Source organism: Coregonus clupeaformis, chromosome 14 (assembly GCF_020615455.1).
Source record: "Coregonus clupeaformis isolate EN_2021a chromosome 14, ASM2061545v1, whole genome shotgun sequence".
Taxonomy (NCBI): domain Eukaryota; kingdom Metazoa; phylum Chordata; class Actinopteri; order Salmoniformes; family Salmonidae; genus Coregonus; species Coregonus clupeaformis.
The window spans coordinates 47,407,865-47,432,388 of NC_059205.1; the positions used below are offsets into that span (position 1 = coordinate 47,407,865).

At 45.0% G+C, this 24,524-nt stretch overlaps 1 protein-coding gene across 1 annotated transcript; it reads right to left on the bottom strand.

Moving 5' to 3' along the window:
- Positions 1–7,309: 7,309 nt before the first annotated feature.
- LOC123481316 (serine/threonine-protein phosphatase 6 regulatory ankyrin repeat subunit A-like) lies at positions 7,310–23,939 on the bottom strand (the record flags this gene model as incomplete). The annotated part of the gene is made up of 19 exons (XM_045224865.1): positions 7,310–7,602; positions 7,808–7,899; positions 8,028–8,110; positions 8,205–8,287; positions 8,446–8,562; positions 8,780–8,947; positions 9,917–9,920; positions 10,044–10,193; positions 10,756–10,844; positions 11,382–11,583; positions 12,870–12,972; positions 13,433–13,573; positions 13,919–13,987; positions 14,516–14,661; positions 15,307–15,387; positions 15,771–15,923; positions 17,905–18,047; positions 18,462–18,549; positions 23,869–23,939. Coding segments are annotated over 19 exons (2,276 nt in total), but the record flags the coding sequence as incomplete, so codon positions are not given.
- Positions 23,940–24,524: the final 585 nt, after the last annotated feature.

The following is a 24,524-nucleotide window of genomic DNA, read 5'->3' on the forward strand; positions in this document are numbered from 1 at the left end:
ATAGGAAAATACATCAAATACATCAACTTGTCCGACAGAGATTTACATGGTTACAAAAAACGCCACGCCACTTTTTTTCCAAGATGGCGAAGTAGTGCAGTCCTGTTTCTGTCGTGTGTCTGTAAATAGCCTGTAAATACCCTGTTTTTTGTATTTTTCGCATATCCTATCAGACTTTTCATCCTTCTACAAAATATACTTTCCTGCAACCCGCCTCACTCAATGTGGAACGGATTCTATTATCGACTTACCTTTATCTAGAATCTAGAATCTCCAGTTGAAACTAGCTAGCCAGCTAACTAGCTACTTGCTATTAGCCACAGCTAGCGGTGTTTCACCCAGAATACTGGATTTTTTTTCCGCGGGAAAAACAAGCGCTGTATCGACCCAGAACATATCAGTTTTTCCGCCGAATCACTGAATCACTGGACCTTTAACTCCGGATTCATCGCTACCAGCCGGCTACAACAAAACGGACGCTGTGGTCTGGCTAATCATCCTGAGCCAGGCCCACTCCCGGCTATCTACCTCTCTGTCAACCGGACGGGACACCTAGTGCTGACACGGAGCCCCGCCGATCCTACACGACTGGTCTGCCGACAAACCGGGATGGGTTACGACGCTAACCACGAAGATTCCATCCATCTCTAGCCCTGGCCCGCTAGCACACGCCAGCCGCGGGCCTCTTACTAGTCTTCACCACCGACCTTATGATAACTCAGCTATACAGCTGATATCTGCTGGACTGTTCCTTTTTACGGTACTACATCCTGTTTATGTTTAGCCTCAGCCCAAACATGGTTAGTTTATTGTTGTTTCGGGTTATTTCTAATTGTACTATATCACTGTAGACCCCCAGCCTAGCTAAACCTGCCTTAGATAGCTCCTTTGCACCTTCCCCTATACACGCGGAGACCGACTCAATTGATGACTCCAGCGATGCTATCTCTTTCATTGTTACCCAACGCTAGGTTTACCTCCACTTTACTCATATCCTTCCATATCCTTGTCTGTACATAATGCCCTGAATCTTTTCTATAACACCCGGAAATCTGCCCCCTTTATTCTATGTACCCAACGCACTAGAAGACCAGTTCTTAAAGCCTTTAGCCGTATCCTTATTCTAGTCCTCCTCTGTTCCTCTGGTGATGTAGAGGCTAACCCAGGCCCTGCAGCCCTCAGTATCACTCCTACTCCCCAGGCGCTATCATTTGATGACTTCTGTAATCGCAAAAGTCTTGGTTTCTTGCACATAAATATCAGAAGTCTACTTCCTAAGTTTGAGTTATTCACTGCGTTAGCACACTCTGCCAACCCTGATGTTCTAGCAGTGTCTGAATCCTGGCTCAGGAAGGCCACCAGAAATTCTGAAATTTCCATCCCCAACTATAACATTTTCCGTCTAGATAGAACTGCCAAAGGGGGGTGGAGTTGCACCCACTGTAGAGATAGCCTGCAGAGCTCTATCATACTATCCAGGTCTGTGCCCAAACAGTTTGAGCTTCTACTTCTAAAAATCCACCTTTCCAGAAATAAGTCTCTCACTGTTGCCGCTTGCTACAGACCCCCTCAGCCCCCAGCTGTGCCCTGGACACCATATGTGAATTGATTGCCCCCCATTTATCCTCAGAGTTTGTACTGCTTGGTGACCTAAATTGGGATATGCTTAATACCCCAGCCATCCTACAATCCAAGCTAGATGCCCTCAACCTCACGCAAATTATCAACGAACCTACCAGGTACAACCCTAAATCCGTAAACATGGGTACCCTCATAGATATCATCCTGACTAACATACCCTCTAAATACACCTCAGCTGTCTTCAACCAGGATCTCAGCGATCACTGCCTTATTGCTCTGCGGCCCGAACGGGTCCGCGGTCAAACGACCACCCTCATCACTGTCAAACGCTCCCTAAAAACACTTTAGCGAGGAGGCCTTCCTAATTGACCTGGCCCAGGTATCCTGGATGGATATAGATCTCATTCCGCCAGTAGAGGATGCCTGGTTGTTCCTTAAAAGTAATTTCCTCTCAATCTTAAATAAACATGCCCCATTCAAAAAATACAGAACTAAGAACCGATATAGCCCCTGGTTCTCCTCAGACTTGACTGCCCTTGACCAGCACAAAAACATCCTGTGGCGTACAGCATTAGCATCAAATAGCCCCCGCGATATGCAACTTTTCAGGGAAGTTAGGAACCAATATACACAAGCAGTCAGGAAAGCAAAGGCTAACTTTTTTCAAACAGAAATTTGCATCCTGTAGCACTAACTCCAAAAAGTTTTGGGACACTGTAAAGTCCATGGAGAATAAGAGCACCTCCTCCCAGCTGCCCACTGCACTGAGGCTAGGAAACACTATCACCACCGATAAATCTACAATAATCGAGAATTTCAACAAGCATTTTGCTACAGCTGGCCATGCTTTCCATCTGGCTACCACTAACCCGGCCACCAACTCTGCACCCTCTGCTGCAACTTGCCCATGCCCCCCCGCTTCTCCTTCACACAAATTCAGACAGCTGATGTTTTGAAAGCGCTGCAAAATCTGGACCCCACAAATCAGCTGGGCTAGACAATCTGGACCCTTTCTTTCTAAAACTAGCCGCCGAAATTGTCGCAACCCCTATTACTAGTCTGTTCAACCTCTCTTTCATAACGCCTGAGATCCCCAGAGATTGGAAAGCTGCCGCGGTCATCCCCCCTCTTCAAAGGGGGGTGACACTCTAGATCCAAACTGCTACAGACCTATATCCATCTCTGCCCTGCCTTTCAAAGTATTCGAAAGCCAAGTTAACAAACAGATCATCGACCATTTCGAATACCACCGCACCTTCTCCGCTATGCAATCCGGTTTCCGAGCTGGTCACGGGTGCACGCCAGCCACGCCAAGGTCCTAAACGATATTATAACCGCGATTGATAATAGACAGTACTGTGCAGCCGCCTTCATCGACCTGGCCAAGGCTTTCGACTCTGTCAACCACCGCATTCTTATTGGCAGACTAAATAGCCTTGGTTTCTCAAATGACTGCCTCGCCTGGTTCACCAACTACTTCTCAGATAGAGTTCAGTGTGTCAAATCGAGGGCCTGTTGTCTGGACCCATGGCAGTCTCTATGGGGGGTGCCACAGGGTTCAACTCTTGGGCCGACACTTTTCTCCGTGTATATCAATGATGTCGCTCTTGCTGCTGGTGACTCTCAGATCCACCTCTACGCAGACGACACCATTTTGTATACATCTGGCCCTTCATTGACACTGTGTTAACAAACCTCCAAACGAGCTTCAATGCCATACAACAATCCTTCAGTAGCCTTCAACTGCTCTTAAACACTAGTAAAACTAAATGCATGCTTTTCAATCGAACGCTGCTAGCACCCGCCCACCCGACTAGAATCACCACTCGACGGGTCTGACCTAGAGTATGTGGACAACTACAAATATCTAGGTGTCTGGTTAGACTGTAAACTCAACTTCCAGACTCACATAAAGAATCTCCAATCCAAAGTTAAATCTAGAATCGGCTTCCTATTTCGCAACAAAGCCTCCTTCACTCATGCTGCCAAACATGCCCTCGTAAAACTGACTATCCTACCGATCCTTGACTTCGCGATGTCATTTACAAAATAGCCTCCAACACTCTACTCAGCAAATTGGATGTAGTCTATCACAGTGCCATCCGCTTTTGTCTCCAAAGCCCCATACACTACCCACCACTGTGACCTGTACGCTCTTGTTGGCTGGTCCTCACTACATGTTCGCCGCCAAACCCACTGGCTCCAGGCCATCTATAAATCACTGCTAGGCAAATCCCCGCCTTATCTTAGCTCATTGGTCACCATAGCAGCACCCACCCGTAGTCTGCGCTCCAGCAGGTATATCTCACTGGTCATTCCCAAAGCCAACACCTCCTTTGGCCGCCATTCCTTCCAGTTCTCTGCTGCCAATGACTGGAACGAATTGCAAAAATCTCTGAAGCTGGAGACTCTTATCTCCCTCAATAACTTTAAGCATCAGTTGTCAGAGCACCTTACCGATCACTGCACCTGTACACAGCCCATCTGAAATTAGCCCACCCAACTACCTCATCCCTATATTGTTATTTATTTTGCTCTTTTGCACCCCAGTAGCTCTATTTGCACATAATCTCTTGCACATCTAGCATTCCAGTGTTAATACTATTGTAATTATTCTGCACTATAGCCTATTTATTGCCTTACCTCCATAACTTGCTACATTTGCACACACTGTATATATATTTTCTGTTGTATTTCTGACTTTATGTTTTTTTACCCCATATGTAACTCTGTGTTGTTTTTATTGCACTACTTTGCTTTATCTTGGCCAGGTCGCAGTTGTAAATGAGAACCTGTTCTCAACTGGCTTACCTGGTTAAATAAAGGTGAAATAAAATAAAAAAATAAATAAAATAAAATATTTTATGTGTTTCTAAAATCGCCTATGGGAAAAATTAATGGTGGAAAACGATTGGAACCATTTCCCTGTTTGACCGCTAGGTTTTATGGGTATTATCACACCTCCACTGTAACACTCTATAGAGGGGTTGGTTGTTTAGCAACAAAACTGGCATGCAACTATGGGGCAAAATAGACAGGGTTTGACTTAGACAACATGTAAACTATATTTAGTCTCTAAATGTTTAATGCAAACATAAATACATTTGAACAATGAACTCGCCTCAAATACATTGTTACAGTTGTTGTTGGTTAGCTAGGTAGCGAATTTTAGTCATTGCATAGACATGATATCAGTCAAAACACCTCAAAACAAGACATGGTATCAATAACACCATACAACGAGCTGAAACATGCCATAGAGCTACGATTCCCCACATGGCAGCTTGTTGTTAGCTGAGGTACAGAATCATAACAAGATACACGACTTCCGGCCATCGATGCGCGAGCATCATTTTCGTGACGCCAGCCAACCCTTCTATGGCTCCTGGTCAAAAGTAGTACACTAGCCTACATAGGGAATAGGGTGCCATTTTGGACGAATTTATGAAGGTGCTGTCATAACCTTTGACCCCCATTTGACCCTACTGTACCTTTAGCCAACTCTCATGACTCCCCGGCCATATACTTTCTAGTTTGATATTACAGCATGAATAGCACATTATTTCATTTGTTAAACAATATTCCTATATTATTTAATTTTATATTATAAAAATATAAAATTACACAGTAATTAATATAATTGAAGATTTAAAAATAAATAACATGTCTACCTTGAACTCTTTATTCTCCATCTCCTTGCAAAATCAGCACATTTCCTGCCAAAATGAACGCGCATCCAGAGCGAAAACAAACGCAATCCTCCAGCACGGGATAGACTGAACGCTCCAGCGGTTTTTGATCAGTTTCAACGTTTATCAGTGATGACGAACAATGACTGTACAGATTTGACGACTTTCGATCTCGTGCTGATGCAACACTCTGTGTTGTTGAAAGCTCACGTATGGAAATCCCTGCGAGTTGTAAACAAATTTAGGCTATTGTTGCCCTTAAAACTGTAATGTTGAGGACGCCATGAAAAATAAAATACATAACCCACACCGCTAGGCCAAGGTACATGCAATATTCATCACTTTGCCAATAGACTTCTTGTTCCTTTTTGTATGTAGCCTTTCTTTTGGGATTAGCACCACTGTCACCTAGAAATTGATACTGCGGTTGTCACATAAAACAGATAACCCATAGTTCATTATTAAATAACATAACTCATTTCTTTATTTTATTACTCATAAAATGTACAGCAATCTTCAGATACTGAAAGAATTCATGGGAGTTTCGAATTCAGTCACTATTTCATATGTACATGCTAGTTTCATCCTTTTAAAGAAAAAAAAAGGACACGAAAAAACCTGTGAACCTCCTGATCCTGATTTGACGAACATAGCATATGTATTGTACATATTTCCAGTTAAAATTATTTTCAAAAAGAGACAAAAACGGGGTTTGAACAAGCAATCACATAAAAGGATTGAGTGGTTTCATTTTTTTGAAGAAGTTAAGCAAGCAAAACCTGTCAAAATACATTGATTATAAGACCAAGACAAATAATATATATATATTTTTTTCAACAGAAGAAAATCTAAATGCTGCTGTCCTACCATTGGTTTACAGTGTTTCTCCTCTCCAAGGGAGGCATGTTTTCCCCCCGTATGCCTCGGAATAGTATCAGTGCTTTTCACAAACGTTGTAGTACTTAGTGTGCATCATTGTTTTCGCCATACAGCTGCCCCTACTCTCCTAACCTCCCCTCAGTAACTAAAGAAGGCACAAAATGATGACATAAATATCACAAGAAAGAATACATGAATTAATAATTTACTTTCTAAAATATTTTCTAGAGGGCAAAGGACAGGTAGGTTTAATAACGCAAATGTAAAAAGTCCTGTCGCTCACATACAAATGCAAAATCTAAATGGCACCCTATTCTTTATAGAGTACACTACTTTTGACCAGAACCCTATGGCCCTGGTCAAAAGTAGTGTACTATAAAGGGAATAGGGTGCCATTGGGGATGGAAATTCTTTGAAATTACTCATGAGAGCAAATACTACGATTCTTTGGTTCCCACAGAGGGTCAGGAGCTTAAGACATGAATGATATTATTAAAATGTTTGTTCATAAAAAATAAATGATTTCCCCTCCTCCCACATGGATTACAGACAAGAGGCTAGGTGCGTTCTGACTGTCTTAGTGTGCGGATAAACATGACCATCACTCTCATAAAACTTAAATGAAACATCACTCCTTATGTTTTTTTCTCAGCCCAAAACGCTCAATCCCATTTCTACTGTCAAAACAGGTTTTGAAAAGGCTTCTTCCACATCTTTTGGTCAATGTCTGTTTTTCACTCAGTGAAGTGCTACTATCCCCTTGGACTACAGGTTATTGCCGCCATAAGGTGTCCGTCTGTCTGTTGGCTGGACAGTTTCTACCGCTTTAGGACCTTTGTGGGTAAAGGTAAAGGTGGGGTATAGCAGCAGCAGTTCCAGGTCCGAAGTCCAGTATCTGCTGGAAGGACACCTGGTGGTACGAGAGGATGAGTGTGGCCAGCCAGCCTGTTGTGCCTCCCCCTCTCCCTCCCTCCATTTCTCTCTCCCAACTGCGGGACTCTTAAGGCTCCTGTGCGGACTGTCTCGGCTCGTGCCCTCCCAAAGCTGGCTGTGGTGATTTAAGACACGGTGTGTATGTGTGGATTTGTTTGTGGCCTCTGCCCCACTTCACTGTCCATCCGCCTGCCCTTGGCTCCTCCTGGGCAGCGACCACCACCCCCTCAGTATGTCTCTGAGTCTGAGTCGTTGAGTTCCTCATCCTTGTAGAAGCCTCCATCGTGGTCGCGGTGGCCGATGTTGTTGAAGCTGCAGTAGGAGCTGTGCTCGCTGCGCAGCACGGGCAGGCTGTCGAAGGTCACACTCTTGGAGGGGCTGGTGGTGTAGTGGTTAATGGCACTGAAGGACAGGCTGGGCGCCGGGTTGCAGGGGGACACGGGCATCATGGTGGCCAGGATCAGCGCCAGGCAGTCCGCCACGCCTTTGTTGGGGGCGCAGGCCAAGGCAGGCGTGTAACCTGAGGGGTTCAAACAGAACAGCAGAGGGTCACTTCAGGAGCATCACCGCTTACTATAACACTTTTGGTGAAAAACATGAAATAACAGCAGGCTAGGAGATACAAAGTTAAGACAATAACCAAGCAGTGGACTAGAGAGAAACATTTGTGGACACATTGAGAAGAGAAGTACAGAAGAAAACGGTGTTAGCGTTATGGATCTTACCATTCTCATCGACTGCTAGCACGCTAGCACCCTTCACTAGTAGCTCCTGAACCACCACCGCCAGACCATTTCTGGCTGCAACGTGTAACGGCCTGAGGAGAAAGTACCGCCAGATTAGCCAGCAGCAAATGAGGATACCTCCCAAATGCCAGACTATTCCCTATATAGTGCACTTCTTCTAATTCTTCTGGCCCAATTAATACAGCTGAACCATACGTACGCCTGTAAGGCTGCGTTAGTCGAGTTGATGAGGTTCCTGTCTGTAATCTTCTCCAATATCAACAAAGCACTGGTTTCATGCCCCTTTAAAAACCAGAGTCAAACATGTCAGACCAAAATTTCAACCAGAGAGAGCCAACTGTTCAGATGAACGCCATCTTCATGTGGGGATGCTCACCTTACTGCAGGCCAGATGAAGAGCAGTGTTCTTGACTGCATCCTGCAGGGTGAGCTCTGCTTTGGCACTGCTCACCAACAGCTCTGACACAGACAGAGAAACATAAAGAAACTCAATTAGGAAATTAAGCGACTTATTAAAATGTAAAACAGACATGTTGAACTTAAGCCGGCTGGGCGAGGCAAAGCGGAGGAGAGGGGGGCTGCGCACCGACAGCGTTGGTTTGTCCGCTCTCAGCAGCCATCATGAGGGGAGGTCTTCCCGGAGGCATCGGGGGAGTTGACCTGGGCGTTGTGGCCCAGCAGCAGCTGAAGACACTCCACGTGGTCCGTGAAAGCCGCCGCATGCAGGGGGGGTCCTGGAGAGAGAGGAAACTTATTTCACCGATATCATGTAGGACTGTTATAAACAAGTTTGTTCAATTAACCCTGTTTATACCATAGAAATATAAAATCACTAATAGATGTATTAAAAGTAATCTACAATCCCTCATCCAACCCCAGAGGTCATTTTATTCCCAAGACAACATTATTCTCCAGAAGAAAAGGACTTTGTCATGTGCTGTAGTTACCCGCTCTTGGTGTCAGTGGCGTTGACAATGGCCGGCCCCAGAGTGTCAATCAGCATCTCTGCAGCCCCCTCGTTGTCATTGATCACAGCACAGTGGAGGGGGCTGAACGAGTTGCCCTCGGTCTTGTGGAAAACCTCCTGTTCCAGCAGCACCTCTACACACGTGTCATGGCCTAGTGGAAGATTGATTCATACCGAAAAAGATGACGCCGCTGCAGACCACAACAATACTCTCAGAGAAAGCTACACATCTGACAATGGTGAAGTCACAAAATATGTTTTAGCTACAACATATGCTATGTCAATCCCTGACAAAGTCCTGTTTCAGTGTAAGGTCCTCCACTGAGAGTCATAACCCCTAATTCTGTTGTAGTCTTGTTCATTCCCCCACATGGCTCCGCCCACACCAATCGAATGCTTTTCAAGCCACAAGAGGGAGTGAATGAGTGTACACTTCATGGAGGAGAGAACAGAGCTACAGTCCAGTTAGTCAGTACGCACTGCTGTATGTAGGGGTGTAACGATCCATCTACTACATCGATGTATCGATTTATATTCCTATGATCCAACTACATCGATCTGTGCTCGAGCAGTTGGCCTTTTGGACAACATATATCACTCTAACATCGCTTTTAAAATGTAATAAATCGATTGTATCGATACTAGGAAATAACCCATTGGATTTAAGCACGCCAGACTTTATATGGATGTTTTTTCTTAGCACTTTTAATGATAAAGGCTTTAAACATTACTCGATTCAGTCTGCCTATCCGTGACGCCATCGCCCCACGCCAGCAGCAGCGCAAAGGCGCAAAGACAACAAAACATAGCATGGCGGACGACAGAGGAGAAGCCGACGAGCGAGAAATTATCAAGCCACCATTGCGGTCCTTACAAGAAACAGGAATCTAGGAAACTTCACCTGCACTGTCCAGTATCCAGGTATTTATTTCAGTCACACTGGTTGAATTTTTGGCTAAAAGGTTACTGAATCGATTTCAAGTCACTGAATCGCTTCGGATCGTATCGCTCTAAATGAACCAATATCGCCCTTGAATCGTATCGACAACCACGAATCGTGATACAAATCGAATCGCTACACCCCTAGTTGTATGGCCTGCCTAATTCAGGGACATGTTTACGGTGCTGAAGAGAGAAAATCAGAAAAGATCTAGTGTTCCGTTAGTCCAGTACGCACCGCTGTAGCAGGCCCAGTGTAGTGGCGTGTAGCCCTGGTTGTCTGTGATGACGGGGAGGGTCTCCACTGACTGGGCGGCGTGTAGGAGCCCCCCCCAGCACCCCGATGTGTCCGGATGCCGCCACCAGGTGGACAGGGGTCCGCCCCTTACAGTCCCGAACCAGGAAGCTGGCGCTGTGCTGCAGCAGGGCCTCCACACACTCCTCATGACCCGTCAACGCCTGGGAGGAAGGGCGGGGAGACAAGAATGGATTTGAATAACTAATAATCAATGATATAATAATGAATCATCAATTATTACAAATGATGTCTGGAGACAGGTCCCCTACAGGGATGAATACACCACTACCCATGGACAACTACTTTTCTGAAGATAATATGTATATTTGAGCCTCCCCGCCTCTTTCTGTGTGTGAGCGTATACAGCCAGCTCTCCTCCTCACCCCTCTGTGTAGCGCTGTTCTGCCCCACTTGTCTTTGGCTTCTACGCTGGCTCCCTTGTTGAGCAGTGAGTACACACAGTCTGTGTGTCCGCTCAGCACCGACAGCATCAGAGGGGTTCTGATACACAAGACAACAAGGTCATATTACAAACTGGTAATAACTAGGCTGAGTCCCAAATGGCAACCTATTCCCTATATGGTACACTACTTTTGACCCGAGCCCATAGGGTTCTGGTTTAAAGTAGTGCACCAAGTAGGGCATAGGGTGCCATTTGGGACGTAGAACTAGTGTCAAAATCTCTTTATTTCAGGAATTGTATCCAAAACCCAATTGACTTACTGTCCATTCCCCGCCTTGAACGTCCACTGCACTCTGGAGGTCAGCATTTCCAATCAGCAAACGCAAACACTCCGAATGACCGTTGGTAGCTAGAGGAGGATAAACAGAGAGGATATAAGAATGTGAGATGATTGACCGTTGGTAGCTAGAGGAGGATAAACAGAGAGGATATAAGAATGTGAGATGATTGACCGTTGGTAGCTAGAGGAGGCTAAACAGAGAGGATATGAGCTGATTGCTGGACGACTATTACCTTCACATGAACAGACAGATTTCTAGAACAGTGGTATTGGTAGATGACATCCTCATGATGTTAACACAGCAGATAATAAAACATTTTGGGGCTGAGGCCCTCGAAGCCTGTCACCTGCTAGCTGTGTACCTGGCTCTGGATAGAAGTCCCCTGTGCACTGATCTAGGATCAGCTTACCCTCCCCAGATCCTCAGCAATAATGACAAAAATGACCTTAGATCAGTGTGTAGTGGGCATTTTCACACTATGCTATATAATATCCCTAGAGTGGACATTGGCGTCCCTAGCAACATGACCAAACAAATGTCCATCTTGGTAAGGAAAACTTTTGAATTACAGAATCTCTAGGTCTTACGTGATATCCTATGCGTACCTGCAGCGTGGATGGGGGTCCTCTTCAGGGTGAAGTCTTTAACCAGGATGGAGGCTCCCTGGTTGATGAGGACGCCAACACACTCCACATGGCCTTTAAAGGCATTCAGGTCCAGAGGGGTGCGCCCCTGGCTGTTCCTCACGTCTAGATCCAGCAGAGACTGAACCAGGACCTCCATAGCATGGTGGTGGCCGTGGTACGCCTGAATGGAAACAAACACACAGTCTGAAGCAAAGTCCAGTGGTATGCCTGAACAGATATACACTCCTAATATAATCAATGTCCTATAGTAGACCAGTGGTATGCCAGAACAGATATACACTCCTAATATAATCAATGTCCTATAGTAGACCAGTGGTATGCCAGAACAGATATACACTCCTAATATAATCAATGTCCTATAGTAGACCAGTGGTATGCCTGAACAGAAATACACTCCTAATATAATCAATGTCCTATAGTAGACCAGTGGTGCGCCTGAACAGATATACACTCTTAATATATTCAATGTCCTATAGTAGACCAGTGGTATGCCTGAACAGAAACAGTCCTAGACCTCTAAAGTAGACCAGTGTCTCTCAAATCGGGTGCCCATTTTTTTCTCCCGCCCAGCATCAACATCGAAGGTCCCTGCCAAGCGTGAGATTTAGAAACAAACACACTACTACTCCTCTGTTGGAGGTTGATTAACTCAAATGGCAAAATAAGGAAATCATCCTCATCATCACCGTGTCAAAATATGCATGTATTTTACACTAATCAGGAACAGATAGGAACATGGTGTGTGAGTGTCTGGACAATCAACTTTTCGTGGAAAAACAACACCATGCCTGCATCCTAGATAGCACCCTATTTCCCATGTAGTGCAGTACTTTTGATCTGGGCCCATAAGGTTCTGGTCAAAAGTAGTGCACTAAATAGGGAATAGGGTGCCATTTGTCATGTGGCGAGACCCCTACAGGAGCAGGTAGGCTTTACTCACAGCTAAGTGTAGGGGGCTGATGGGAGCTCTGACATCAGAGTCGTTTCAGGATGTCTGTCCCTGAGGTTTCCATTAGCTGGGGAAAGACAAGGACGGGCCAGTTTAGACTTGTAACATATTTACTTTGAAGGTTAGTCTAGTAGCATGTTTCATGTTGTAAATCTCAGTGACCAGCCCCTGCAGACATACTGGGGTGTTGCATTCGTATCTTAAACAAGCTAGTGTGAGGAAAAGTAACCAACTGGTACTTACCACATCTAAAGGTGTTTCACTTGCAATCTGGAAAAAGAACATCAAGAGTGACGATGCGGCCACGACAAACATGCAACCACACCTTAAAACCTACTGAATATCAACGTCTGTCCCAAATGGCACCCTATTCCCTATATAGTGCATTACTTTTGACCAGAGCCCTATGGGCCCTACATCCATTTGGGACGCAGACAAAATGGTCTGTGAATGCAGGGCGTCTAGTCCCCTGTGGTTCTGACTCACCAGCTCCAGACAGAGGCGGTGTCCGTACGCAGACGCGTAATGGACTGGGCGTTGTAGCCCTGATTGTCCCTGATCCCTGGGTTAGCGTCGTTTCGCAGCAAATATTCCAGACACCTAGAGGTCAGAGGTCAAGAGTTCACTAATCATTATACCAACATCAAGACAGACAGATAAGCAAGCAGAGACACTTTCCCAAAGGAGACGTGGCCAAGCTTTCACACTGCAGATTTAACACTAGTATGTATTCAAACACGGCCAACAACATACTCTAGACTACAGTGAAATGTGAAAGGTCATGGCACCACAACATACTCCCAGACTACAGTGAAATGTGAAAGGTCATGGCACCACAACATACTCTCCAGACTACAGTGAAATGTGAAAGGTCATGGCACCACAACATACTCTCCAGACTACAGTGAAATGTGAAAGGTCATGGCACCACAACATACTCTCCAGACTACAGTGAAATGTGAAAGGTCATGGCACCACAACATACTCTCCAGACTACAGTGAAATGTGAAAGGTCATGGCACCACAACACACACAACAGTAAGAGAGGTGTGAGACGTACTTTCCGTCTGTGTCGGAGGCAGCAGCGTAGTGGAGCGGGGTGCAACCCCTTTTATCCAGATCGTTCACACTGGCCCCAGACCCCACCAAGGCAAACAGACACTGGTAGTTACAATTGGCTGCCGCATAATGCAGAGGACTCCTAGAAGAACGCACAGAAACCATTCAACATCAACAACAGAAACAGCTTATTGGAGCTGTAAAACATTTACATTTTACATTTACGTCATTTAGCAGACACTCTTATCCAGTGCGACTTACAGGAGCAATTAGCGTTAAGTGCCTTGCTGCAGTGCACATAGACACATTTTTCACCTAGTCAGCTAGGGGATTTGAACCAGCAACCTTCGGTTACTGACCCAACGCTCTTAACCGCTAGGCTACCTGCCGCCCAATATTTCCCCTAATAATTCCTATATGCCCCTATACTATATTCCCCATTATCATAAAGATCACATATGAAAGTTATTTGATGCCACAGACAGACCTTCCGAAGCTGTCCTTTCTGTTGAAGTCTGCCCCTGTGTTGAGCAGCAGATTCAGACAGTCCAGGTTCCTGGTAACAAGATATCAAGTTCAGAAAGGCCCTCGTACATCTGAGCTATCAGGTGAATGGTAACAAGATATCAAGTTCAGAAAGGCTCTCGTACATCTGAGCTATCAGGTGGATGGTAACAAGATATCAAGTTCAGAAAGGCCCTTTCACATCTGAGCTATCAGGTGGATGGTAACAATGAGAACCTTAAAGAAAAGAGAAACCCGTACACTGCTCTTGCTAGTATCACTGTTTTTATAATGCTAATAAAAGCAATAATAAAAAGTTATACTAGCAAGAACAGTTTGCAGGTTTCTCTTCTCTTTCAAGAAGATATAAAGACAATTTAGACCAGAGCGCAAGTCAATACCACCATGGCATGGAACCACATTATACAGAAATGATACCGCACTAATGATCTATACGATTTTTTTATACTGCTAAACAATGTGAAATGTAAGAGTGTGAATATGTGTTTGTTCTTTCTGGTGGCTTTCCAGTTCATGAACTAAATATTCCTTGGTGTAAAGCCTGGACCAGTCCACTCACCCAACAGCTGCTGCAGCATGTAAACAGGTCCTTCCAAAGTCGTCAGGGGTGTCTATATCAAAGCCTGATGAGAGGAGCTTCCGACAGCAGTCAGAGAACCCACTGAGAGCAGACAGGTGGAGGCGGAACATCCCATGGACGCCCGCCTGCAACACATTTTTTACATTTTAGACTTTAAGCAGACACTCTTATCCAGAGCGACTTACAGTTGATTCAGCTAAGATTGGAAACAGCACCACATCACAGTCCTCATTAAACCCCACAGCAGATCAACACATCAGCATGCTGCAATGCCCTGTCTATCAACCCCCCACACACCACAATGTGTTGAGCATAGTCTCCAAGCGGGAATTCGGTCAATGACAGAATTGCAGATGCATGTTGCATTTTTGCTGGAAACTGTGTGTGTTCTCACTTGGCTGTGTCAGCTCCGTTCGTGATGAGTGTATTGATGAGTAACTCATGGCCGTAGCGAGCAGAGATGTGCAGAGGTGTGTTTCCATTCTTTTCTTCACAGTCGATCTCAGCACCTACAGAACACACACACACACACACACACACAGACACACACAGACACACACAGACACACACACACACACACACACATACACACACACAGACACACACACACGTCAACCACTTGACCCTAGAGGCCTCATGAAGCTTCATGTTCAACCACATTGCAAGTAACATTGCTCTGTGCCAGTGAATCATGGTTTGAAGACAAAAGACAATGCTGAAGAGCCTACTGGTTCATATATATTCAGTTGAGAGCATTCACAGCGACTCACCATTCTGGATGATGGCTTGAGATCTGGAGAAGCGTCCCGTGGATGGCCGTCATGTGGAGGGGGGGTCTTTCCATCTTTACTCTGCAGATAGAAAGACAAAGATGGTTCACACGGCAGTCTGTGCTGCTGACCACAGGCAAAATCAAACACGTATTGGAGGAGCGCTTGATGGCATTTAGTTTGCATTGTTAGGCCTATTCCATTGGTATTTGAATGTAGACCAGGGCCAAATACTAAGCCATGTGCTGCGTCAGTGTGTGCGTCCCAAATGGCACCCTATTTATAAGTACACTACTTTTTGAACCAAAGTAGTGTACTTATAAAGGGAACAGGGTGCCATTTGGGACACAGGCAGTGTCATCACGGCTCCTTGCTCTATGGGCCCCTGGTCAAAAGTAGTGCACTACATAGGGAATAGGGTGTTATTTAGTTCAGACACAGTGTTGGTCATCCGGTCTCCTCACCTTGATGTTGACGAGGGCCCCGTTGCCCACCAGCAGCTCCAGGCAGAGCGCCCCATGGCGCGAGGCGGCCGTGAAGTGGAGTGGGGCGAAACCCTTCTCGTACACCTGGTTCACGTTGGCGCCACACTCGATCAGCTCATTCACCACCACATCCTGCCCGTTGTAGCATGCCACGTGGAGGGGGGGTGTTACCGTACCCATTGGGCTAATTTATCTGGAGGGAGCAAGGGAGGGAAAAGAGTGGAGAGAGAGAGAGAGGGGGGGGGGAACAAAACAATACATTCCTGATCAGGTCACTTGGTTCTGAAAACCCCCTGGTCCAACCTCTCTCTCTTCATTACTTGGTTCTGAAAACCCCCTGGTCCAACCTCTCTCTCTTCATTACTTGGTTATGAAAACCCCCTGGTCCAACCTCTCTCTCTTCATTACTTGGTTATGAAAACCCCCTGGTCCAACCTCTCTCTTCATTACTTGGTTCTGAAAACCCCCTGGTCCAACCTCTCTCTCTTCATTACTTGGTTATGAAAACCCCCTGGTCCAACCTCTCTCTCTTCATTACTTGGTTATGAAAACCCCTGGTCCAACCTCTCTCTCTTCATTACTTGGTTCGAAAACCCCCTGGTCCAACCTCTCTCTCTTCATTACTTGGTTCTGAAACCCCCCTGGTCCAACCTCTCTCTTCATTACTTGGTTCTGAAAACCCCCTGGTCCAACCTCTCTCTTCATTACTTGGTTATGAAAACCCCCTGGTCCAACCTCTCTCTTCATTACTTGGTTCTGAAACCCCCTGGTCCAACCTCTCTCTTCATTACTTGGTTATGAAACCCCCTGGTCCAACCTCTCTCTTCATTACTTGGTTATGAAACCCCCTGGTCCAACCTCTCTCTTCATTACTTGGTTATGAAAACCCCCTGGTCCAACCTCTCTCTTCATTACTTGGTTACTGAAACCCCCTGGTCCAACCTCTCTCTTCATTACTTGGTTCTGAAAACCCCCCGGTCCAACCTCTCTTCATTACTTGGTTATGAAAACCCCCTGGTCCAACCTCTCTTTTCATTACTTGGTTATGAAAACCCCCTGGTCCAACCTCTCTCTTCATTACTTGGTTATGAAAACCCCCTGGTCCAACCTCTCTCTTCATTACTTGGTTATGAAAACCCCTGGTCCAACCTCTCTCTCATTACTTGGTTATGAAAACCCCCTGGTCCAACCTCTCTCTTCATTACTTGGTTATGAAAACCCCTGGTCCAACCTCTCTCTTCATTACTTGGTTATGAAAACCCCCTGGTCCAACCTCTCTCTTCATTACTTGGTTATGAAAACCCCTGGTCCAACCTCTCTCTTCATTACTTGGTTATGAAACCCCCTGGTCCAACCTCTCTCTCTCATTACTTGGTTCTGAAAACCCCCTGGTCCAACCCTCTCTTCATTACTTGGTTATGAAAACCCCCTGGTCCAACCTCTCTCTTCATTACTTGGTTATGAAAACCCCTGGTCCAACCTCTCTCTTCATTACTTGGTTCTGAAAACCCCCTGGTCCAACCTCTCTCTTCATTACTTGGTTATGAAAACCCCCTGGTCCAACCTCTCTCTCTTCATTACTTGGTTATGAAAACCCCCTGGTCCAACCTCTCTCTCTTCATTACTTGGTTATGAAAACCCCTGGTCCAACCTCTCTCTCTTCATTACTTGGTTCTGAAAACCCCCTGGTCCAACCTCTCTCTTCATTACTTGGTTATGAAAACCCCCTGGTCCAACCTCTCTCTTCATTACTTGGTTATGAAAACCCCCTGGTCCAACCTCTCTCTCTTCATTACTTGGTTCTGAAAACCCCCTGGTCCAACCTCTCTCTCTTCATTACTTGGTTCTGAAAACCCCCTGGTCCAACCTCTCTCTCTTCATTACTTGGTTATGAAAACCCCCTGGTCCAACCTCTCTCTCTTCATTACTTGGTTACTGAAAACCCCCTGGTCCAACCTCTCTCTTCATTACTTGGTTCTGAAAACCCCTGGTCCAACCTCTCTCTCTTCATTACTTGGTTATGAAAACCCCCTGGTCCAAATCACTGGCTCTAACCTCTCTCTTCATTACTATTATGAAAACCCCCTACACATTTGAATGCGTGTTGACTCACATCCACACCAAGGTCCAGGAGGTACTTGACCACACTGATCATTCCACTGGAGGCTGCAGAGTGGAGAGGGGTGTAGGCCTTCTTGTTTTTACAGGACACCTCTGATCCATGAGAGGCCAGCAGTTTCACCACCTCAATGTGCCCTATGGTAGAGAGAGAGGGGGAGGGATAAATAGAGAGAGAGAGAGAGAGAGAGAGAGAGAGAGAGAGAGAGAGAGAGAGAGAGAGAGAGAGAGAGAGAGAGAGAGAGAGAGAGGGGGAGGGAGATAGTAAGGGGGTTAAGAGAGAAACAGAGATACAAACACAGAGAGATAGGCAGAGAGAGGGAGAGATAGATTAGTTTACAGTGGTACACAGCACCATAAGCAACACCTACATCATGTTAGTACAACTGAAAACATCTAATCAACCTACTTAGTACATGATTCTGACATAATAACACACTAGACGTGGCTCATACAGCTGAGCTGTGAGACTAACACACAGTCCATTCATTCATTCATTCATTGGTATAAAGGACATTAGTCAGAATGTAAATGATGTGGTAAACTCATCACCCATGTAAGCAGCCCAGTGGATTGCTCGGCGATCCTTCTTGTCAAAGGCATTAATGTTGGCTCCTCTGGAGAGAAGCAGCCTCACCATCTAACAGGGAGAGGAGAGAGAAACAAAACACAGGTTGAGGAAAACTAAACAGCAAAATCCGCTAAATCTGGCTTCAAAGCCTTCCCTTTAAAATTATATATTTTGTATTCACAATGAATGAAAGATAACATGTAAAGACATGGTACATTTCTCCCCTTTTAGTCCCCTTTGACCTCCCCCCCCCCCAGAATGCCTCCAAACACATTTAAAAAGAAAGGGAAAGTAATTGAGTTACATGTCAGAAAACAAAACAAAAGTATACAACAACGTTACTTCAAGCAAAAATGTAATAGCCTAACAATTTCAGGTGATTAAGTGATTTTATAGGCCTATATGCAGTAATCTCAAGGTGGGGCCAAGAGTACTAATCTGGAGGAAGTGTTTGGAGCTGTTCAAAATAGGATATCATCGGGTCCCAGGAGGAATAAAATGAGTTGGTTGACCCTCGAATGGTAACTTCATTTTTTCTCATTTTAGGAACAGCTTCAGATCTTTGAGCCAAAGAGAGGCTAAGGGAGGATTGATAGATTTCCAATCCAATAAAATCCTTCTGCGGGCTAACATGGAGGCAAAGGCAATGGCATCTAGCTGTCTATTGGTCAGAGAAGGATTGTTGTTTGGTACTCCAAAAATAGCAATTTCTGCACTAGGCTGCAACTTTATATCAAATGCTTCAGAAAGGGTTTTAAATAGTGGACAAATAATCTGCCAGACGGGGACAGGACCAGAACATGTGGGTCAAGTCCGCCAAGGAGCTTTTACACCTGTCACATGTACCATCAATATTTGGGTAGAATTTGGACAATCTGGCCTTACTGAAATGGATACGGTAAAGTACCTTAAACTGTATAAGGCTGAGCCGGGCACAAGAGGAGCTTCCATTTACCCTCAGTAAGGCATTTCACACTCAGATCGGATTTTATTCAAAGCCTCCTCTGAACAAACTCAAGCATACAACTAGGGCTGTGATGGTCATGGAACTTCAGGTGTCGGTGATTGGCGTGTCTTATGTACGTGGTCATCGACAAAACTGACAGCTGACAGGGGGGCGGGACGGACATTAGCAAAGGAAAACATTAGCGCGTTTAGGCCAGTCTTGCTCTCAAGTTTGGGGAAGCTAATTTTCTCCATGAAAAATATCAAGCATTCCATGCATCATCACATTTGCAAACTTATAAAAAAAAAATTGTTCACCTTTATTTAACCAGGTAAGCCAGTTGAGAACAAGTTCTCATTTACAACTGCGACCTGGCCAAGATAAAGCAAAGCAGTGCGATAAAAACAACACAGAGTTACATTTGGGGTAAAAAAACATAAAGTCAAAAATACAACAGAAAATATATATACAGTGTGTGCAAATGTAGCAAGTTATGGAGGTAAGGCAATAAATAGGCTATAGTGCAGAATAATTACAATAGTATTAACACTGGAATGCTAGATGTGCAAGAGATTATGTGCAAATAGAGATACCGGGGTGCAAAAGAGCAAAATAAATAACAATATAGGGATGAGGTAGTTGGGTGGGCTAATTTCAGATGGGCTGTGTACAGGTGCAGTGATCGGTAAGGTGCTCTGACAACTGATGCTTAAAGTTATTGAGGGAGATAAGAGTCTCCAGCTTCAGAGATTTTTGCAATTCGTTCCAGTCATTGGCAGCAGAGAACTGGAAGGAATGGCGGCCAAAGGAGGTGTTGGCTTTGGGAATGACCAGTGAGATATACCTGCTGGAGCGCAGACTACGGGTGGGTGCTGCTATGGTGACCAATGAGCTAAGATAAGGCGGGGATTTGCCTAGCAGTGATTTATAGATGGCCTGGAGCCAGTGGGTTTGACGACGAACATGTAGTGAGGACCAGCCAACAAGAGCGTACAGGTCACAGTGGTGGGTAGTGTATGGGGCTTTGGAGACAAAACGGATGGCACTGTGATAGACTACATCCAGTTTGCTGAGTAGAGTGTTGGAGGCTATTTTGTAAATGACATCGCCGAAGTCAAGGATCGGTAGGATAGTCAGTTTTACGAGGGCATGTTTGGCAGCATGAGTGAAGGAGGCTTTGTTTGCGAAATAGGAAGCCGATTCTAGATTTAACTTTGGATTGGAGATTCTTTATGTGAGTCTGGAAGGAGAGTTTACAGTCTAACCAGACACCTAGGTATTTGTAGTTGTCCACATACTCTAGGTCAGACCCGTCGAGAGTGGTGATTCTAGTCGGGTGGGCGGGTGCCAGCAGCGTTCGATTGAAAAGCATACATTTAGTTTTACTAGTGTTTAAGAGCAGTTGGAGGCTACTGAAGGAGTGTTGTATGGCATTGAAGCTCGTTTGGAGGTTTGTTAACACAGTGTCCAATGAAGGGCCAGATGTATACAAAATGGTGTCGTCTGCGTAGAGGTGGATCTGAGAGTCACCAGCAGCAAGAGCGACATCATTGATATACACGGAGAAAAGTGTCGGCCCAAGAATTGAACCCTGTGGCACCCCATAGAGACTGCCATAGGTCCAGACAACAGGCCCTCCGATTTGACACACTGAACTCTATCTGAGAAGTAGTTGGTGAACCAGGCGAGGCAGTCATTTGAGAAACCAAGGCTATTTAGTCTGCCAATAAGAATGCGGTGGTTGACAGAGTCGAAAGCCTTGGCCAGGTCGATGAAGACGGCTGCACAGTACTGTCTATTATCAATTGCGGTTATAATATCGTTTAGGACCTTGAGCGTGGCTGAAGTGCACCCATGACCAGCTCGGAACTTATGTAAAATAGCTGACTATTCCTAATGTGATTAGTAAATTGGATAGTCATAATTTAGGCTAATAATATAACTCAATCACAGGCTGTTCAATGCAGCGGGTGGTGGAGTAGGTTTCTTTTCACTGGAAAAATGTGGCCTTTTATTATTTTAAAATCACGCAATTCTACTACACTTTATATGACTAGAGAGATTAGCAGAATCTTTTTCAACACGACTTTCAAGTGGCACTGACCCAGTGATAAAGACAGTGAATATGCACACTCACCGGGGATATAGCCGATGCCAATAATACTGTTCCCTCAATTAAGTTGAGGATTTTGATCATTAAAAAGACATTAGTATTTTCATCTTCTTCTCTTTGAAGCAATAAGCCAATTGCTTTCCAAACTGTTTTCCCTCCATTGTATTTTGAAAAATTGCGATATGCCTGGTTGAGCCTCTCTTTCACTGACATTCACAACTCAACAGTCATCTATTTGGAAGCCTATTCGCCGCACCCGCTGCCTTCCGACAGGCTACGCGATTTAAAACAATCCAGAAGAAGCTAATGATCATGCTTTCTGGTATAGTATACACACGTAACATGTAGGATTCCCAGAATATGTTCTATATTCTCATTATTAACTCATTATAATCAGTGGTTTAATTAGAGTATGATTGGCTAAATAAAACAATGGGCCTATGGTAATGCAACATTAAGTGATTCAAGGAAACTAGCCTATTTTGTTTGTTTATTTGCTCGGGCATCTGAATTACAATTATTCATGAACAATAATTTTGCATAGCTTATTCTTTTAACATTGAATAGCCTATAAATGGTTATTACAGCTTAGTTATTAAAACTTCATTTCTCACAAGAATGAGGTTGTGAATTGGGAGGTTCAGCTCGGTCTGGGCCTTACTAGGTCCCTCTTTTAAATCGCCAGCTCTGCTAAAAAGTGCCCACCAGAGTTCTACATAGGCCTAGAACACGGCCTGTGCTCTGGCTTCACATTGATGGTGACAGCGAGATGGAGATTGTGGCCAAAGCAATTTAGCCAAGGCCAGTTCAGTTGCCTCACTTCAGCCACAATGTTGGCCCTGTTGTCTGTGGCGATACAGGACATTAGATTTTCGTCAAGGGCCCAGTCAAGGAATTCTTTTCGGAATGTAGGTTGTTTCCAAACAGTTGGATTTCAGTGTCCAGTCTTTCGTCAGATAGTGCACTGTTAGGTTCATGTAAGGAGTCATATTTACACTTGACCACATGTCCATATTCAGTGCAAAAATAAACAAATCTACGTCCTTTAGCTCTGCCTGAACCTCCCCCCTTCACCTTGTTGAACAAGGTAGGGACCGCTGTTTGAGACAAATACTTTCTCCCCGGTAACTCGTATAGTCTGTCAAATTTCCAGAGCATTTATTTGAAGGCGGGTTTCTCCACCGTTCGTAAAGGCACCATTCCTATGACTAAATAACGAGTTCCAGTGTCTGGCAGTGCTCGCCACTTATCGGTGTCCCGTTTGTGGTGCTGGAATTCTTAGTAGGTAGCCTATGGGTTTTGCGCATATTCTGCAAACAGGCTGGCCAAGTCATCTGGTTCTCCATCGTCGTTAGGTGTGAAACTGAAATGTGCCCAAACAGGTTGTTATGGGTTTTTTTTGCAATGAGAGCCATCTTTTTCACCTCACTCCTCTGATCTACTGTAACAATGAAAAGGTCAGAGGTGAAGGTCAGAGGTCAGAGGCTACCCACCCACCCCCAGCCTGTAGGCTATAGATCTAGAGGTACTATAGTTACCCCGGTCCCCACTTTTCACCTCACCCCCCCTCTTCAATTAACCTGAATTGACCTTCAAAGATTCTCTCCTATTCGCGCATAGAGCAGATTTGGTGATTGCGGTGCATCAAAAGATAGTCCATCTATTAAACTGTCTATATCTCCTCCAACTAAGTCAGCAAAACAATACCATATAATCAATAGTTAACACTCCCGCTATGGATAAAGTATATCTACATTAAAATAAAGGTGATAAAACATTTTATGGAGAGAAAATCATACTTCTTTTTGGTTTTGACGGTAATTTTATTTTCATGGTGTTCTTCATCCAAAACCGTCAATGTCACGGTTATCCAATTACCGGCCACAGCCCTACATACAACCATTGTAAGTAATCGGATGCACAGTAAGCTCAACGTGGGGATAGGGCAGGTATAAAGTGTAGACTACAGTGTGTAATCATGTCCATGCTAATTGCTAACCTCCTGGTGTCCACTGAAGGCTGCATGGTGCAGCGCCGTGCGCCCGGCCCGGTCCGGACACGTTCACGTTGCTGAGGAGAGGGACCAGGGCCTCGGCACAGCGGACTGCCTTATTGGCCGCAGCGATGTGGAGCGGCGCTTTGCCAGTTCTTGTCCCTGGCGTTCACGTCAGTAGAGTGTTTCAATAACACCTGGACAGCCTCCTACAGGAACACAGTTCAAATCATGTTCAACTTTGTTTAAAGTGCATTTAAAAATCACAACACACTTAACAGTCAAACACATATGCACAGGAGTGTGTGTGAGGGCTGACAGTATCACTACACGTACCTCACTGCAGGAAGCCAAGGCCCGGTGCAGAGGAGTGAGCCACTTGTTGTCTTTGGCATTTACTCTGGCTCCTGGGACACAGACAGAAAAACAGGTGACAGACCGACAGGGGGACAGACCGACAGGGGACACATTCAGTGCCTAACAACACACTATACAATACAAGTAAAATGATATACAACATAATTCTGACAAAATAAAATGACATACCTGTACACGAAGAGACAACACACAATAGCTTAGCCCTTGGTGCAGCCACAGCTCAAAGTGGGTCACCTGCGTGAGCACATAGAAACTCACTGTCTAATCAGAGACTTCAACACATTAGTTCCCACAATGTAGTTCATACAACCTGCCCATCAACAATAAGCACTGGGACTACATAACAGAAGGCCATAAAGTTGAATTTAAGTCACACATGCCCACTGGGCTAGTTTGTTCCCACCACAACACCACCAGGATGATGTCTGGAAGGAGCTAGAAAGTTCCCCTCTACCACTCCTGCCTCCCTCAACCGAGAGTACACATTCTGCGCAAGAGAGTAGTAGCCATGGACCCACTATCTAACATCCCCTTCAGCTCAACTTTTTATCCTGTACTAGCACAGTGGTGTAAAACAAACTGTCATTCTGAGTACCTCTCATTGTGTTCTGAAA